Below are 19,294 nucleotides of genomic sequence, written 5' to 3' on the forward strand. Positions count from 1 at the left end.
TGAGATAACAGATAGAGGGGCTTCAGGGTTAGGTTGATGTTTGTGATCCACTTCCCTAGCAGATCTGTATCCGGGTGCTTTTCCAGCACACATCCTGGAGCAGATGCTTTCTGTCTGCTCCCTTTTTGTCTGAACCAGGACTTTGGTGGCCTGGGCTCAGGATCGCTTCTTCACCTCTACTACTGCAAGGAGGGGGCACAGCTTTTCCTGACTGCCACCTTGCCAAGGGGGCACTGCAGTTTACCTCTTCAAGGACACATTGCATTGCCTAACACGTCATGCATGGGCCTGGAAAATTTTAAATTACAAATCTACAGCCTTGTGCTGCTGTTTCTTGAAACCTTCTTTGGCCTTAATTCAGGATCCTTTAGGCTGTCACAAATCCATTCTGCCACTGGTGCTGGCTTTGAAACATAGGGTCTCTCTCCGTACTCTCTCATCAGTTGTTGCCTTTCCAGGTCTCCCTTGTAGTAATTCATTTGAGTTTGTTCATCTCTGCAAAATGAAAGTTGGCTGAACAGACAGGCACGTTAAGGGATAAATAATAATACCGAGTTATTAGGGAGCGCTTTCTATCCAGAAGGTCTAAGCCTTTTCCAGAGGAAATTGATATTATCTTTTTAATAGATTGTGAAACTGAGGCCAGTGCCCTCTCTGCAGTGCTTGGGACGGAGCACAAGTCCCTGACACCCACCCCAACACGCTACAGTCGTCGTTCTTTTCCTTTTATTTGCATCTCCGAGCACATATCTCCCAGATAGTCCCAGCACTGCCTTCCGTTATTTCTTTCAGAGGAAAAGAAGAAATTATGCCCTTTTCTCCAGCACGTATCCTCTGTGGTTTCAGTCAGATGTGTGCTATCACATGGTTTTTCTGCCTCTGCGTGCTTCTCCCAGTTGTTGTTCCAGAGGCGGAAAAACATGCTGGAAGAGTTATTGCTTTTCTCCTTTTTATTTGATGTTCTTTGCCTGTCTCTGCAGAGCCATTTAGATAAGGGGATTTATCAAGCTTGAACTAATTAACCCTGGATGCAGGAAGTCAGAATGGAGTGTTCCAGCTGTGAAATCCCCAGACTTACCCTGAAGCACACATGGGTCTGAAGGAATTTCACATCTCTTTTCCCTTGTCAGCAAATCACTGTGGTGAACTTTTGCTGTTGCCTTATTGGACTTCTCTTGCTAATGTGCCATGAGAGTAGTTTGTTGGCAGGGCTGTTCAGTAACCCAAACTGCATATAGTAGGATTGCATGCAGCACGGGGTGTCTCTTGCTGTCACTTCAAGGTTCCTGTTCTTGGATTTTTTCTTTTGTTGAGAGAGAGGGTTGATTTTGAAAGAAATCCAGTAATTCTACCTGTGGAAAGATGTTTTAGAAGTTGTTGCCAATCACTTTCTCAATGCAGAACTAGCAGCCAAAGAGTGACTTCACAGAAAAGGGAGGGAAGTGGCTACCTGAAAGGTCAAGATAGGAAAAAAATGGATGCTCGGTTGATTGCATGGGGAGTTTGTGCCTTCAGAGCTTTCTCCCCCTTGTTTCATGTTGCCATAGGTCCAGTGGGTTTTCAGAGAATACCTATCCAAGACAGAGAGTTTAAAAATCTTCATTTGTTGTTTTTTGGTTTTTTTTTTTTTTTTTTTTTGGTGTTCCCTGGCTGTGCTTGGTGGTGTCAAACTCTCTGGGAAGTGCAGCAGGACTGTGATCCCAAATGTATCCTCCTGCCAGGGTTGGAGCGATCCAGAGAAAGCTTCTGAAACTGTGATCCAGAAAAGAGACCTCCATGACACGCATCTGTAAACAGTGAAAAATGCAAGGGTTTCCAACAGAATCCAAGCCAGAGGAGAGAAATAACCTCATGCCTACCTTGAACTGCCAATCTCTTGTCAGCGCTAGCAGAGCTGATGTGCTGGTTCACGTGGGAATCCTTCTATTGCTATGGCCATGAAGCTATTTCCCTCCTACAAGAGGGGGTGAAGGGGTGGGAGGGAGGGATGTCATTTAATCATAGAAAGATCAGTCACACTTTCATCCTTGTGAAGAATTGCAGTTCCAGATTTAGTATCTCCTTTTGGCACCAAACCATTTGAAAGTGTCTCTTACTCTATTGTGAAGGTCAGAAGTGCGGGTAATGAGTCCCTGGATAATTCAGCACAGACCTTTCCCTTGAAGGACAAGAATTCTGATAAAGGCACAGGATTGCATGTCAGGAGGTGATAAACTCTAATGGGGATGTTGTTTGCAGCCTGGAAAGGATGCTTAATTTCTGTATGTCTGCTTTTGGGGCTGCTGGGAGAATAACACCATCTTATCTTTAAGGAGTGGAGTGAGCATCATTCTGTTAATGTCTATGAAGTTTGCAGACACATTTAATGGTAGATTTTTTTGCTGGAATTACCTGCTTAGGTTATTTTTTTCCTTTCTCCCCTGTGTATTGCTGTACAAGCAGAACTGCTTGCTTGTTTGTGAGCCAGACTGGAGAAATCGAAGTAGTCTGGGTTAAGGAAAAGAAAAAAAAGATAGAAAGGTTTTTGATAGGATTATTTCAAGGTGGATCTGTTCCCTAGACCATCTGCAGTACAGATGCACAAGTAGCTTGTTCCAGCAAATGTGAGGCAAGGCGGGTATTGGCAGGGAGGGGACCTGCAGTGTGAGCGATACCTTGAGCTGCTATTGCTGTCGAGAGTGTATTGTTGAACCAGACCCAGATTCTCTTGGCCCAGTGCATGTTGACACTGGAGAGAAAGACTCAGTATCGCCAGTTCATGTTCTCTGTTTTGACTCAAAGAAAGGCTTGAATCCAGTGTTAACTTCAGCCCATGTTCATTATGATTTTTACTGTTTTTTCCAGATTGCTCGACAGGAAGGAAGAGTCATTTTAACCTCTGGACTCCCATATCAGACTGTAAGTGTTCAGAGCTTCTGGCATTTTTCTGGCATTGTATCTTTGCGTGGTCTGGGATGTGCAGTGTAGAGAAGAGGAAAAGTCAGATGTGGATGCAACAGCTGGCTTGGCTTTTTCATGTTTTCTGCACTAAAAACTACATTAAGGGTCTTGAGAGGTTTGCTGTTCTGAATGACCAAAGCTCAGGGTGAATTTTTTTTTTTTATAGCCGGTACTGCATCAGTGGGAAGAGCAACTGCTCTCCACTGGGGGCAGGGGGTGGAAATCAAGCCAAGCAATCCAGAACAAAGTGTTTCTGTTTGGCTTCACTGGCAGGTTAAAGGCAGCTCAATTCCCATGCTTTTTATCACATATTCTTTACTGTTTACTGACTGGCTCCACACTGACAGTTTCAACACTTAAAGATGTTTCTTCAAGCTTGGAAGGGAGAGAATGGAAGCCACCAAGCATGGGTCCTAGTGGAAGTTGTAGAGGTTTTGTGTTCCTATAGATACACAAAAAAAACAAAACAAAACCCAACCTTACCCTCAGCACCAGATGTTCAGAGCCCTTCATGAGACACACCTCAAAATGGAGTGTTGGTGGGAATATACTGAACCTGTGGAGTCAGTGGTTGCAATATTAGGATGCCTGCTGCAGGTCCTTTGCACTTTGTTACTGGGAAAGGATTAATTTGGGAGAGTGAAACTATTCTGGATTCCACACATGAGCCAGAGTGCAGGACTTCTTTGTTACAAACTATCGATATAAAAGCTCCCAACTACTCAAGTAGTTAGTTGTAATATTTGCAGAATGTAGGTTGCTAATTTCCTACATAGTAGCTGAGCATTGAAGAAAACTCCCCCACCATGATGAGACACTGTGAGGCAAGTGGAGCTGTGCCATCCTACAGGTTCCTTATCCAGACTGTGGTTCCTTGAGCCTACAGTTGATGTAATAGGTAATTCAGCATCCAGTATAATCTTACTTGGCAAAGCTTTAACTTTAAAGTACTCTGTAGGAATTACAAAAGGAAAATAACTGCTTCCCATGCAATAGTATGGGGGGAAAACACCACTCCTCTCATACGATATTGTCATGGGAAATGTCTGGTTTGCTTTGTTCCTTTGCCTTTGTATGACCTACATGAGGACAGGATGGCTCTGCTAGGCTCCTTGCATGTAACTGATCCCACCTCACTGTGCCTACTCATCATGTTCATAAAGATGTGGCTGGAACTTCCCACTGCTTGTTCCTGGATACAAACTTCTCTGCTACGTGTGAAACAAGCATTGAGGGACTGTCCACGTCAACCACTTCAAATTCACTGGCCAGCAGTGAAATATGGGTGAAATGATGTATAAACTAGAAGGGTTGGAGTGGTAAAACTGTCGTTGGATATTCATCTCCATCATTGTGCTTTTGCATACTGTGTATGATCTGTCCAGGTTTCATGTGAAAGCTGTGATTAAATTCAGTTTCCTCTTGCTACCCCTGTCAGCATCACACCACCAAATTATAAGTTGAAGGGGACTTGAGCAATCATGTTTCATATATATATATATATATATATAAAATGCTGCAGTGCCTCAGTAGTGTCAGAGCTATTGCAGCAGTGGCTAATTGTGCTTGTTAGATCAAAATTTAGACTATAAAAACACACTAACTCCAAATATTATTTGTAATTAAAACCAAACCAAGTGTATTAGTAAAAATCCCACAGATCATGCTGCATGGAGTGCCTCATTTATTGTCATTTTGGTTTATGGCTTGTCTTTTGAAGCTGCAGTCCCAGGTAGCAGAAGGAAGGTGTTTCTCTGTGAACTGCTCAGAAAAGGCAAAAGAACAGGCCATGCAAGTTCTGAAGCACTTCAACGTTCAAGTATCCCTGGCGGATATCTTCAGCCGCTGCCAGGTAGGACAAGGCTTGTTTGAGTTAAAGTTCAAGCTTGCTCGCTGTTCCATGCACAGCAGGCACTGCTTCAGCTTTTTGGGTCTTGCACTTAGTATCTTCTACTTGGTTCCTGAGATTTCTGCTTGAACTTTGGCAGCATCTTGCAAAGGTGTAAGGCGTTCTGAGTGTGCTTTCATTCTTCGGAAGTGTTGATGACTAAGTCAGAAGAGCAGAGTCAGTACAACTGCAGCTTTGCTAGAAACTGATGTTTTTCTGATTTTTGGTATTTGGCATGTGTTTTGGCATTGGTTATCATGGTTATAGTCTCTTTGTTGCTGTGTTCTCTGTCTAGGACACATGCTGTTTTAATTATAAACCATGTTTAATTATGGCTCTCTGATTCTGATAACACTTAATTACTTTAATAGGAGGATTTTTTTTTAGGACTGAATTATTTTTTTTTTTCAGAAGCTATTAGGTTAATTCATGTCCATGCTAGTAGATGATTCCAGATTGTGTTTGGCACTGGATATCTGTGGATTGTTGTTAAAAAGAAATTTTAATTGTATTAGCTCAAATCTCTATCTCTTCCAATTTCACTCTTGTATTTGTTACAGTAACACGCTGAAACCTATCCCTTCAAAACCTGTAATATAAACCAAGTTGCAACTTCAACATCTCTCCTCTTATCAGTGTTTAAAGAAAGAAAAAGAAGAAACTGCAAATCTGGCTAGCAAAGGAGCTTTCTCATAGGAATAAACAAGTCAGCTGAACACTTCAGTGAAGTCTGGCTCAGTGCCTTGTGGTCGAGCTCATGGGGTCTCCTGGCTTGGTGGAACTGCACAAGTGTTGTAGGAACAGTAATGACTTCTGAGCAAACACAACAGAGAGCATTTTCTAGATCTCTGCTTATATCTGGTGTCAGCTGTTGAAACTGTATCTGTAACTTATAGAGAAAATGAGAGTTGTCCAGCTGTGCAGGTTGTCTATGAGGAGAATGACGTAACACCATGCAGATTGGATCGACATAGTATGGACCGATCTTACTTGAGGATAAATGTATATATTCAGATATAAGATATTGCATTCAGTCTTGCGGTTTTATTGTTCTGAGAACAGATTGCATTTGTTATATAGTGGCACGCTAGCTTCTTTGCTATTTTAGAAAAACCTTTAAAAAACCTTGTGGATTCTCCGATTCCCTGAGATCCCATAAAATAGCAGTGTTCTTCCTGATGGTTGTTGAAATACCACAAGAATAAGCAGACACAAAAAAACATGCTGCAGAAGACTCTGTAATATCTGTAATAAATGCAGAAGGCTGTGCAGCGTATGATATAGAACTGACCCCTTGCCCATGATCCGGAGTCTGGAACTGTTTAACTATATGGCTTTTTAGTATGTGCTGTCTTAGTTTACAATATAAATCAGGGTAATCAATCTGGCTAGGAGTATATACTAAGTGTTCTCTTACTTCCAGGAGAACTGCCTTCCCTGTAAATTGTGGTGGTAGAACAGCTGCATGTTTTATACCACTAGGCATGGGAAGGTGCTCATGTCAAACTGCTCTGTGTCCTGAGTCATATATTTGCCTACATTTAAGGCTTTGGCATTTTAGAGCTACTTTTGTTCAGCTGTCCCGTGCAGAGTGTACGAGTTTCCCTAATACGTTGCTGTTGCACTGGGAGAGAATCCAAGCTCCTGGGGCCGTGCCTGTCCGGCGGACGCCCAGCCAGGTACGCGGGGCGCTCGGCCCTGGGGCTCTCAGCAGGGCTGCGTGTGAGGGGGGAGCGCTGGGCAGCCCCCTGAGAAGGCTCGTACTGCACAGCTGCAGAGTATTGACTGCCCATGTGAAAAATGGCAAATTTCTGCTTTTAAGAGGGTGCTCTGGGACCCCTGTGGCCAACAGAGACCTCAGCACGTCATTTGTAAGTTCTTTCTGAAACATCCTCATTCTCTGGAAACCTAATTGGATTTAATTAGGATGGAGGCTACGTCCTTAAACCGCTGAGCTGTGCCTTCCATACTGCCTGTCCTGGTCTTTAACCGGGTTACAGACCTCAGGGCTTGCAAACTGCTTTGAGGTCTGCCACCTCCTTGCAGAAACGTGTATTGCTAACGGGGGGCTGAGGGGTTCGGGCTGTCCCTGTAGCCGGGGAGCGCTGGTGGGGTGTGCAGGCAGGGCCCTCCAGCAACGCTCCAGTGCTGCTGTGAGCGTGCTGGGCAGGAGGAGGAGGCTGGGTAGTGCTGATTCCTAACCTGGGCCAGAGCTGGGCTGGCCGCTGTCTGAACCGTGGGCCCAGAAGCCCTGCTCTGCTTGCCAGAGCGCTGGAGATGGGTTATCGCTGCGATCACCCATCGCAGATAAGCGCTCTCTGTGTGTCACAGGAAGCAATGTGGCATCCTGCCTGACTCTCTCTGTCTCATGGAGCAAGGGCTTGTTTTGTCTCTCGGGCTTCTATTCTGTAAATGATTGGAGTGAATACGGCAGCAAATATTGTTGCTGTAACAATTAATGCGTGCGCGGCAGAGCACACGGTAAAAATAGGTCCCAATTCAATGTTGTACCCAGGATTGCTGTAAAATATGTTTCCTCTGTCAGCTCCCTCAGCAGGGATGAACGATCTCTCTTTTTCAGATATAAAGAATGGGCTTACTTTGTAACCCTGCCAAAATACTGTCTTTTTCTGTTAAAACAATGGCAAATACTGGTTACCTCTGTCTGACTTAGAGCAGCAAGTGCACAGAGAATTTCACCCCTGGGCTTCTCACCATTTCTGCTTTCACTTGTGCTGGCCTTCAACCTGGTCGTTCTGGTTAAAGGCTCCAGAAATGGATACTGCTGCTGGCTGCGTTAGTTGTGGCCTGCCAAGTATAATCTTCTCATTGCATGTGTCTCAAGTGCTGCATCTTAGGGACTCTGTGATGGTCATGGAGAGGCCACCTGTGCACAGTAGATTTAGCCAGGCCTGGTGTTGCCTTTGATGAGGAACATTTTAGGGGAGCTGAGTGAAAACAAGATGAATTCTGTCTTTTGGTGACATGCAAAAATACCTTGAGAAGTCCTACGTTTCATAGCCTTAAAATATTTTAAATAAACCCATTCCCTCTATTTGAAAATCAAATGTCTTTTGTCTGTCACTTCTGCACACATTTGGATATCTTGTATACAGCTTTTCTTCTTTCAGATATCCAAAAGTAGCTCATTCAGAAAGAAGTGTTGTGAAATGCATGTTGGAGAGTGTTCTTACACGATAAATTTGGCACATTGGTCCCTTACACTAATCTTTGTGGAGTTGTCCAGAGCTGCTGTAGGCTTGAGTGGAAGATCAGTGATCCTCTGCTCTTGACAACTTGGAGGAAGTTCTATCACAGAACTTGCATTTAAGAAAGAAAAAAAAAAAAAAAAAACAACAAAACCTGCTAAAGAAGGTGACCTACTAGATGGCTACAGTTATGGATACAAACAACTGACAGCTAGGTCATTTTATAGGGAGGCTGAAATTTGGCTCCTCAACCAGGTCTGTCCATTCAGCCCTCTCGGTGCCACAGCCACCCTCGCTCAGACGTGGTGTCTGTCCACGGGGCATGCCTGCCCACCCTGACACTCGGCTATGGCCTGGCAGGACAGCAGGAGGACATGAACTCCATTCCAGTCTCATAAAAAAAACTCCCATAAACAGACATGTTTTGGCAATTATTACCTGGATGACTGGCTTGGCTTCTTCCATGTGGCTTTTCTGTGTCATCTGGTTGGGTTGAAGTTCTAGACAACCGACGTATGTGTAGACTGCACCTACTGGCCTGGCAGTGTATGCAGTGCCTCTTCATCTACTGCTCTCTTTCTCCATGAGCCCAGGATAGCCAGGACGTTCTGCTTGCCTTGGCTAAGGTGTGGTGTCTGGCCTAGCTGACTTCTTGTCAGTGAAAAAAAAACTTCTGTCAAAGAAGATAAATTCAGGCAGCCCTCTGTTGTGAGTAATGCTGCTCTGTGTGGCAGTGACAGGATGAAATTACGGTTTGAATGGTGATAAACTGAGGAGATAAACAGGGCAAGTTGTTAGCTTTAAATCTTTATATCTCAAGTGTTTGTCACAATGATTTGAAGGGAAAACTGTGTTCAGTGTTGTACAGGATTGCCGATAAATTACTACTGTTATAGAAGAACCTCATCATTAAAGGTTTATAACTGTGCTGTAAAATCCTTGCTGGTTTGAGGCTCTGCAGACAGATTTGGAGCCAGGAGGGCTTGTCAGTCTTCAGAAAAGCTGAGTTGTGCTTTACTTGAAAGTATAACTGTGGCTCAGCTCATTTTTGAGTCCAAAGATTTGCTCTTGTACAAGGGAGGGAGTGCGGGGACCTGGGTCCTGCGGTGTGGTTGTACCACCTCCTTGCATCCCTTGGGCCTCTCTTTCCTTTCCCACCCTCTCTTTGACTTGACCCTTTAGCCTTTAAGCTGTCCGTGGCAGGGACCCTGTTTGAACAATGCATAACACAGTGGGAGGCTGATCCAGGTGAGGTTTGAAGGCTTTCCTGCTAGAAAAAATGATTGCAATTATATCCCCTGCAAAAATAAATTTGCAGGAAAAAAAAATCTCAGTCTCCAGCTGCAGTTTCTGCAACTGAACAGCCCTGCATTTATTATAGGATTATCTGCAAATTCAAATAGGTTGTCTCTTTCACTTCACTGAATGCTCTGATCCTAAATAAGCAAATTACATCACCTATTCTGATGTCCTGTTTAACTTATGACCTCAGCCTGAGCACTGCAGGATGTGAGAGATAGCTGCTTTATTTCATTGTCTGGAGATCTGATATCTTGCCCCCCCTTCCCTGCTCTTTCAGTTTCAAAGCGGTTCACCCCAGCCTTTTAGAAAGGTGTTAGCATGGGATTAGGAGTAGGTGGGGAGGAGGGGGGAAGAAGAGAGGAAGCCACTTTTTTTTTTTTTTTTTTTTAAATTAGGTGCAAAAGTGTTCTAACAGTTGCAGCAAATGTTTCTGGGTTTTTGTGGTTAAGGTAACAAATTTCGTTGCTGCAAAGCTCATCATGTGCAAGCTGATTTATGCAGAGGGAGCCTAGTATGGAGCAATCCATTTAGCAGGGACAAAGAAAAAGGCCTTATGATTAGATGAAAAACCCTGTGCTTGGGGCACTTTGCGAGAACCTTTGAAGCCAGCCTGGGAACTCTGGCAATATTAGTCGATAATTAGTAATATAGATCCCTCAAGCTGTCGTTTAGATTGAAAATGTGCATGTCTCTCATGAGCCTCTGTCACACCAATCTGATCAGCAGGCTTTTTTGTTCCTTTTATGTGGGTTGCTCTGTCGGTCCAGATGATGATGAGAACTGCCAGACATCATCTTTCTCACTAACTTGTGAGCCGAGCAGCTATCTCCCTGCTCTAGCGTGTCATGGAAGTGGGGCCAGGGCAATTTTGTTTTGTGGTCACCTTTCCTGGTCTGAGCAACAGTCATGTTATTATTTTAAATATACCAGTTGTCCTTCCCCATGCATGGTGGAAAAACAGCAGAATTTAAAGGCAACGTATTTCGTAAAATGTTTCTACCCCAGCAGGCAGCGAGGGATTTGTCTCAGGAGTTGCCTAGGACAAAAAGTATCTGCATCTGAAATGGGGCTGGGGTGATCATCAAAAAACTTTGAAAATGTCAGTTCTCAAAGCCCATGTTTCAGCTTTTGAGATGCCTTCCACTGATGTATCATCGTGTCCCTATTTACTTCCCTGCAGCCCTGAAACTTCTTTGGAAAGGGCGATGTCACCATCTAAATGAAGAATTAAGAAAGGTGATGTATGCTGGATTTTGCTACTTGGGAATGCTGAGAAAGACAATATCGTTTTGAAACCCTCTGTGGTTTAATAAAAGGTTCATCCATAGGATGCAATTTGTCAGCGCCTCCAGATCAGGAAAACCTGTGATTAACAGCATCTGTGGTTTCCCCAGATGTGTGAGTTAGCTGCTTACTCCTCACCAGCCCTTAACCCAAACCGAAAACTCAGCGCTGTGCCTACCCACTATGTAGGCTGTGATTTCTTACTTCAGAGTGCAATTGTTCAACACAAAGGGTAAGGCCCTCTTAATCTTTCTGTTTATCCTGGGCTTGGCAATTTAGATGTAATCTGTAACTTGTGCTGCTGAGACTCTGGCCAGGAAGCACAGCTGGTATTATTCTGCCTCTGCGGACATTGTTGAGGGAGCGAATTGACCTCAAAAGGTGCTTGTCCCGGGACTGTCTGAATGTGAGCATTCAGTCGTGAATGCACCTAGCCCTGGCGCAGCAGCGTTTCATTCAGAGCGATGTAGCTCTTTTTATTTGGAGTGGCTCTACATGACAGTCATTAAATAGCATCAGGGTTTGTGATAATTTGTTGTGGCAAATTACGCTCCTTTTGAGTCTCCAGTTCGGATTTTTATTTGCTGATCTCATAAGGCTGTATAAGCCACAGTGAGGGCTCCGGGGGAGTGGTCGGCGTGACGTGCAGGGCATGGCGTGGGGGCACGCCGGAGCAGTGTGCCTGGGCCAGGTGGGGGTCCCGGCGGGAGCTGAGCGAGCCCCAGCCCGCAGGCGCCGGGCGGGGGGGTGGGCAGCACGCTGGCCACAGCCGCTCAGCCGGGCGCTGCACAAGTGCGTACAGCACCCGTCCCGTAAAATTCCCAGCCTGCAGCTTGCTTAGCACGGCGCTGGTGTCCATGTAAAGCTCAGAACCCCCCCAAAAAAGGGCTCGGCTGGGCCTAATTCTCACCAGTGAGCCCGGACAGTGCTGCCTGTTTCCCACAGACTGTACACTTCCCTGCCAAGATTTCAGTATCTTCAGAAACTCAGTGGAGCATGAAGGTCACAGCAAGGGAAGAATGACAGCCTGAGACTTTTTTTTTCCCCTTTCACCAGCTCGGAGCAGACTGTTGTCTCTCTAACATGTTGACTGTTTTCATAGGGTTAGCGTGAAGTTTATGTTTTACACAGACCAGTGGAAGTCAGATATGGGAATGCAGCAGATCAGCTGTGTTTCTTCAAGGAAGACCGTCTCATATTACAGACTTTCTTTTTCAGTGTCTGCAAAAGCTTGATTTCCAGTGAAATTTTCTTTACAGATCTTTGTCTTTAGGGTTTTTTTGTGGACATATGTGAGAGACTGTTCCCAAGGTTTCAGTTTGTGTATTTATTTCCTTTCTTTTATTTTTACTTGCAAAGCTGCAGGCGGATATTAAACTTCAGGGGGGTAAAAAGCTGTTAATTTTTCACGGTGTTATGTATTTCAGTGCTCAAAATGATGATGCCAAATTAGCCATTAGAGGTCAAACCTCAGCTGACAGAAAATGTTTTCTTTTGAGGAAGTCATCCTTATTGCTGGGAACCAGTTTTGTTCTCCTGTGCTAAATGCAAGAAAGGTATGAATGTGTGTTTTTTCTTGGAGGGCAACACTAGCTGGAAAAATGCTGGTTTTAGCCAGTGGAAACAGCACAAGCAAACAACGATTGGCAGTGAAAACAGCACTTGTATTTAGACTAGCATAGAAAAGAAGACACAATGTAGTACAGAGTAAATGTCCTTTTATACAGTTCTGTGCAAGGCTTTTTCTTCCTCTCGTGGGTTTGGACAGTTTGTGAAGTGCATTGGTCAGCACTGATGTTGGTGCACTGGGAGAAAGTAATGAAAGGTCAGTGGGTGACAGTGATGGAGTGACTGTAAGGAAAGCGAAGAACTCTCTGGAGAAAGCAGTGACAGAGCTCTAACTCCCATGTGTCCCAAAGAAATCGTCCCCATGTTTTCTCTCAAATGTCATGAGAAAACAAGAGATTTGTAGCTAGTTTAAGTTCTGTTGGTTTCCAGTCCCCTGTGCCTCCTGAGGTCAGAGTTCAGTGTATTGACTGTGTCAAGAAGTCAAAATTCCCATGTTTTATACACTGTGGAGTTTCTCCTCCTTTTTGACATTGGTGCCCTTATAATGCTCTTTGTTTGGATGTCATGGTAAGGATGGGATGTCCAACTCCCAGTGTTTGGATGGCTGTATATTTATAATGGTGGGTTCTCAGGATGATAATCCTACATATAAACCAGCAATACAATCAGTTGGTCTCATTATTTGAGAGACCTGGTGCATTAAAAGTTAAATAATGTTGTGTCAAAGTTCTTGTTTTCACAATGGAGTCACCATCTTCATTAGTAGTTCAGGTGAAGTGAGTTGATTTGAACAGATTGAGAAGGCCTCCAGGCCTTTGCTTTCACTTCACAGATCAAGTTGATTGAATAGTGTCAGATAGTAGCCTTCTAACCAGTTTGATGTGGGCCATCTTGTAGCACAGGTAGCATCATGGCAGTGTTTTCCCAATTCCTGTTGAGGATACGGCACAAAACCATTGTCCTGTTGTTGCAAATGCAATTAAATCCTTCTACGTGCTTCATGGGGAATGAACAGTTTTGCAGTCATCCAAGATTTGCAGTGTTTGCCTGGGCAGCTGTTAATACCAGCAGCAGACCTTTGTTCCTTCAGAAGAATGTGTGATCTCTGGGCATTTTTTAAGCTTTCATCTGAGTCAGCATTACATGCTGAGCTACACATACTTGGCTTCATTGTAGAATTTACCAGATCTGTAATTGCTCGACAGCATTTATCTGAAGACCTTTAGGCATTAAACTGTGTAACTTCCTATTGGCATAAAATGAACTATATCTATTATTCATAGTATTAGTTGTGGAAGATGACACCCTATGCCAAAACTGTACGACTGTGAATCCCTGTGGGATACGGTACGTGAGATCCTTCTTCATCTACTGCTGCGAAGGCGTTTTCAGATAATAATGAAGATGGTAAGCAACGTATGTATGGTTTGAGCTTTTCAAGAGGACCTTGTCCCTGTAAGGTGCACATGGTCGAAATGTCTTGATGTAAGAAGAGACCATTCTGTGTTTGTGTAAACCCTTTCATCCAAGGATCATATAGTGCTTCAGAAACAGAGACAGGTAAAGCAGTATCCTGGTGAAAAGAGAATCAGAAAGCTTTTAAGTGAGTTTCTCAGTTCATACAGTCAGTCTTTAAGGAGATTATATTTTGCAGTTATCTAGATGAAATACAGCTATATTGTGTGCTGTAAGCACAAGGTAGGATTTTTCTGAGCAAGGCATGGATGCTGTCATCGAATCAGGCATTTTGAAGAGGATCAGCATAAATTTTTCTCTCTTTCCCCGAGAAGGCAATAGAAATCGTTTGGTAGCAGAAAGGTTTATATAGTGATTTTATCTGACAGTGTGCTAATCTGGAATAAAGTCTCCTGACGGCACAAAACCTTCTCTTCCAGAGGGCAGCCCAGTACCCTCCAGTTTCCTGACACCAGGGGTGATAGCTTAGAGGGAGAAATGACAGTGTGGGAGTTTTGTCAAAGGTAGAAAACATACCATTCAGGGCACGCTTCTTGTGAGTCATTATGTTTTCTCTGGACACATGGATTTAGGTGATTTACCTGACTTAATTCAAGATACACAGTCTGAGTTGATCATCGTTTTATTCCGGGAAGTGCTGGGGGAAGATGCGTTGAAAGCCTGTTTTTCTCTCACCATCAGTAACTTCTTTATTTCCACCCCCACCTCAGCTTTTCTCTTGGTGATTTCTGGGGGAGCTACTACTACTGAGGCATTTTAGTGAAGTAGGAGAATATAACATGCTTAAGATGAACATACGCGGGTTTATTTTCCTAACTGCCCCTTAAAATGACTGTGGTTACAATCAGGTGTCTTGCAGCCAGGAGGGTGGCCCAGCACCCCTTGTCCCTGCCCACTTGTCCATCCCTCACGTTTGCAGCTCAGGCTTGGAGAGGGAGTACGTGGGGAGCCAGATGTTGAGACTGATCCAGCTGAAATGGGAGTTCCCATTTGCAGCTGGATCCATGCTTTGCAGTCACAAGGTACCACAAGAGCAAGTTCCAGTAGCACGGACCGCTCCTGTGCCTGGAGCCTGGGACATGGCAGCGAGCATGGGTGTCCTGCAGAGGTGTGGGCAGACCACTAATCTCTGCAGCTGTTAGAATTTTAATCTGACAGTCTAATTTCATGGACTTTAAAGAAGGGGAGATCACTGAGCCTGGGTCCTGCAGGACAAAATGAGCTGGTGGTTGGAGAGAAGGAAGTTGGTGACAGAGGAGTCAGAGGAGGAACACAGTTCCCTACAAACAAGGTCATGTGAATGACTGTTTGGTGACAGGATGGAGTGATCGATGTGCGAGGATAATAGGTCACTGGGGAGTCAGCCTGAAAGCTGAAGCTTCTCAAAATGTGTGGGACATTGTGGAAAAGAAAGTTAAAAAGACATCAAGTAAAGCCAGGCAGCTTGTTGCACACCAGCCTACCTCGCAGCTCTGGCTAGCGTGCTTCCCTTGGCTTATTTTTGAACACACTCATTTCTGACTGTATAAATGAGTGGAGCACTGAAAAGTTGTTCACACTTCCATCTGTGCAGACACTTGCCTGTGCCGAAGGACTGAGCTTTTGCTTCTGGGAGTTAAACCCATCCTGTAAGAGGGATCAGCCCTCCCTCACCCCAAAGAACCTTCACTCTGGCTGCCTTCTTTCTGCAGTCGGGCCATTCCTCCCCTGAGCGGGGCCTTCCCTGGATCAGCCGAATTTAGTGGCATTTACTGGAGGGCTCAGATTACCCCAGTGAAAATAATCGGTTATGCAAAGTTACGCTGTTTAGATTGGGTTTCTTCTGTGTGGCCAGTGAGGTGTGAAAGTCAATCTGCTCCACAAACCCTGAGGGCACTTTCTTTGTGCTGACTTGATATGATAGCTTCAGGGTTTGGCTGGCGGGGCGGGGGGGTGGGGAAGCTGGCCCTGGGTTCCGTTCAAAGGGACACAAACCACAGGTGGTTACGGTGGGACAGGGCTGATGAGCGACACAGTGCTCCCCATCCCTCCGGCGCTGAGCGGAGCCTGGCAAAGCGAAGGGGTGGCCTGAGAGGAGGGTGCGAGGGTTGGGTCTTGCTGGGGTTGTGGAGCCCTTCAGTCACCTCAGACAGGAGAAGGCTGGTGAGGGCGGTCCGTGGCTTCTGGCTGAGCATCCTTATTTGTGGTTTTATCAGTGCACTGCTCTTCACAGACTCATCACCATAGTCCATGCAGTAAACAACAGTATAATTAGTAAATTCTCATGGTTAGAAGAAGGACTTGCTGTAGCAGGAGTGTTTCATGGTGTCCCTCTTTTTTTCATGTTTGTCTTCCTTTTCGCCCTGACAGAACCACAGATTTGGAGTTTCAATGCAGAAAAGTCCCTGTGGTCCAACAGCCCCTCCTGACAATTCCTGCCTGACAATTCCTGTGTCATTCCTGCATAGAGTGATGCGGGCTTGTTCCCAGTCCGAGCTGGTGTGCCAGCCAGTGGGGAGGCTGGGGGTGACCAAGGGGTTCAGGCTGCACTAACGTGCCAGTATGGCACGGGGCGGTCCGTCTGTAAGATGACAGCAGTGGCACATAGTAGCTGTCGTAAGGGGCTCCCTGGCTGCTTATGCATGTTTACGGGTGCTGGAGGATCAGCATGAGGGATGCTCCAAAGGATGCTGTCTTGGCCAGGTTATGCAAACCCAATATAATGGGAGCAGTACTGCAAAGCAGCGCATGCATATTTAAATCAGTGTCAATTTATGCTGTTGCTGATCTGTGACTTACCGCAGTAACATTCATATTCAGCTTTAGTGCCAAAAACAATACTCAGCTGCTGTCTTACTTCTTAATGAAAAATACCTCTTTAGGGTTCTTTGAAGTCCCCACCCCTGAAAATCCCTGCTATATTGTCATCATTGTTACTGTTAACAGCCCCTGCCAGTATCGGGAGCCTTTCCTGACAGATAGCTCTGCAGGGGCTTTGTCCGACACTTCAATTCAGCCCTTTACTATAGACAGTTTTAAATGGCTAATGACGGGCCTCCCAGGGGATTTCTGCCAAACTCTCAAAGACCTCCCAGGTTTAAAAGTGGCAGGGTGTCCTTTTCCTGGGGCCAGCCACAGGAGGAATGCACACAGTCAGATTCTCCTACCTAAGCTGCATCAGCCTAGTTATTTTTTCAGTTGCAAAGACTCATCCATGCGTATATAGCTGGTTGCTTAGCAGAAGAGAGATAGCTGTGTCAGTAGAGGACATGGAATAAATAGAGGAAAAAGTTCAGGTGGAAAGTATCCCTAGTTTGAGGCATTACTGCATTTTAATGTTGAAAATACTCTTTTTGAAAGTCATGGAAAGATGTGAAAGGCTTTGAAAAATTAAGCCAGGGTCTGTATCAGAGGTATGACAAGATTTGTTCTTCCCCAGTGTGTAGTGATGGTACAGTGATGTTTATGGGTTATAAATAGGAATGGGAATGTCTAAATGAGCTGGGCTGCTATGTGCCATTTTCTGAGGAGAGGCAGGAAAACACTCGAGGATCACTGAGGGTCTGTTTCATGAGAGTTTTAAGTCAGTGTAGGCAGACGCTGCTGCCAGATGAAGCCGTGTCTCTCCTCTTACCTCTCCCCAACCCCGGTGCCTTGCTAAGCCCCCCTTGTCCCAACACAAGTGCTTGTTTAACTGCATGGTTGCTGGATCAGGGAACTGATCCCAGTTGAAACGGACCTGTCAAAACCAGATGGTTAATTTTAACCCAGCTCAGTTCCCCAGTCTGGTTCGCTCTGCAGCTGCCCAGATGTGTGTCTGTGCAGGAGGGGGGCAGGAGGACTCTGCCTCCACTGTGTCAGCATGGGCTTACGCTGGCCAAAGCCTTTGCAAACCCACAGCTGAAAGAGCTCAGGCCAGCACTTCGACAGCCCATGTCTGTCCAGTCCCAGCCAAATGAAGAGAATTTACACACGGTGTGCCAGGGAGGGTGTCCTGTCCTCCGTGGCTGTCTGGTCTCAGCTCAGGAGATAAAGCCTCAGCCTGTTTCAGCCTTACCCTGTTAATATCCACTAATTTTGGGCCCTTCTGGCAATTCAAAATCTGTTCTGGTTCAAATTTGATCTTCAGCTTTATAAATGAAGTACACAGTCAGATGGGTGCTTACTCCCCTGTAAAGAGAAACTGGTACCGTTTCGATCAGCTCGTAGTTGATGTGCACCTTGCCACAGTTTTGCATCATGGCTGAGTACGGTTCACAGTTTCTGAGTGGAGTGGAGTACATTTCTCATTTTATTCATAGTGAAAAGGGCTCTCCTCAGTGATTAGCAAATTAATTTCCCAGAGAATATGTAAGAATGGGTTCATTGCTTGCACTTGTGCTACCAAATGCAATTAAATCTTTCCTCCTGCTAAAGGAATCCAAAATTAATACATTCTCTCTTCTGTATTAACATTTTTTTTATCGAGAGGAAAACTTCAATCTCTCAAAGTGATGCTGTTCCTTTAACTGGACTACTGTTGTACAGAGTAGTTGAAGCTTCATTTAGCCTGAATGAAAAACTTGATGCGTGTTGCTGAAGAGAGGAAACTGGTGGTGGATGATTTACTTGGAATGCCCTAGAGCAACAGGGTAATAAATGAAGAGGGGAAACACCAAGAGCACTGAGATCTGAACCAGAGGAAATGCACGAAGCCTTGAAGTGACCTTATGTAAATTCCTAATGATGAGATTTAATTGAACTCATTTTTTCCAGGGGTTGTAAAGATCAAAATAACAACAGCCTTGAAATGCAAAGGTCTCTAGATAATGCATATGAATGTATGGTTGCATACAGCCGAAAACTGCCCTGGGTTTGTGTGACCAGCCTGCCCAGCAGCTGGATACTGGGCCCAGTGTTGCTGCGGGAGCTGCAGTGCCCAGGGGCCCCAGCTGAGGCAACAGGGCTGCTTGAGGGGCGAAAGCAATGCCTGGCATCAAAGTTCGGCCTCCCATCCCAGCGTCGAAGCTGCCCCCGCTTGAATGCTTACTTCAAACTCAGTGTTTCTGCACTGAGCCCGGGAAGCCTGGCGTGCCCCAGGAACAGCGTGCGGCCCAGAGAGCCGCTTGCGAAACGAGCTCGTGTCCTCAGCCCAGCTCCGCGGGGGCGAGTGCCCCACTGCACAGACACGGAAATCCCAGTGAGGAGAAGCAGAGCAGCTCTCCAGGGTCACCGGGCTGTGCCCTTCTCGCTCAGGTTGGTTCCCGACATGAAATCATGTGGGCATGTGTTCAGTGTGACAGTGTCGGAAACTGATACGGAGGCTGTCAAGACCAAATTCCTGTGCTGTTCCTGGAGCTTTTTTCCTCTGCCCTTCTGTTTGGCTCTAGGATTCATTCTCCTCTTTTGCACTAATACATTTGTGGTAACATGAAGAAGTACTGATCTGGGGAGAAAAAACAAGCGGTCACTGCTGTGAAAAATACTTATTACTGATTCTGGTGCCTAAATTCCCTGGTCTGATGTTTTCCAAGGACTTGAAGCATTAGGTACCCACCATGCACTGAATGTCTGTGAAACACCAGCTGCCAATGTCTCCTGAGTTTCATTCAAAATACTAGATTAATTGATTTATTTAGATTTATAAACAGCAGTAGAGAGCAGGAGG

At 45.2% G+C, this 19,294-nt stretch overlaps 1 protein-coding gene across 19 annotated transcripts in view; it reads left to right on the top strand.

Moving 5' to 3' along the window:
• EXD3 (exonuclease 3'-5' domain containing 3) overlaps positions 1 to 19,294 on the top strand; it is a 293,160-nt gene that overhangs the window by 153,903 nt on the left and 119,963 nt on the right. For 18 of the 19 annotated variants that reach the window (XM_033003026.2, XM_042786593.1, XM_042786594.1 and 15 more), the window contains 2 exons: positions 2,845 to 2,898; positions 4,661 to 4,792. In XM_033003026.2, coding sequence (XP_032858917.1) covers positions 2,845 to 2,898; positions 4,661 to 4,792 — 186 coding nt within the window. Of the gene's footprint in view, positions 1 to 2,844; positions 2,899 to 4,660; positions 4,793 to 5,388; positions 5,409 to 19,294 lie in introns of those variants that run through there. The other variant, XM_042786602.1, reaches the window with a different exon arrangement.

The sequence above is a fragment of the Tyto alba genome, unplaced genomic scaffold, assembly GCF_018691265.1.
Source record: "Tyto alba isolate M040663 unplaced genomic scaffold, T.alba_DEE_v4.0 Super-Scaffold_11, whole genome shotgun sequence".
NCBI classification, from domain to species: domain Eukaryota; kingdom Metazoa; phylum Chordata; class Aves; order Strigiformes; family Tytonidae; genus Tyto; species Tyto alba.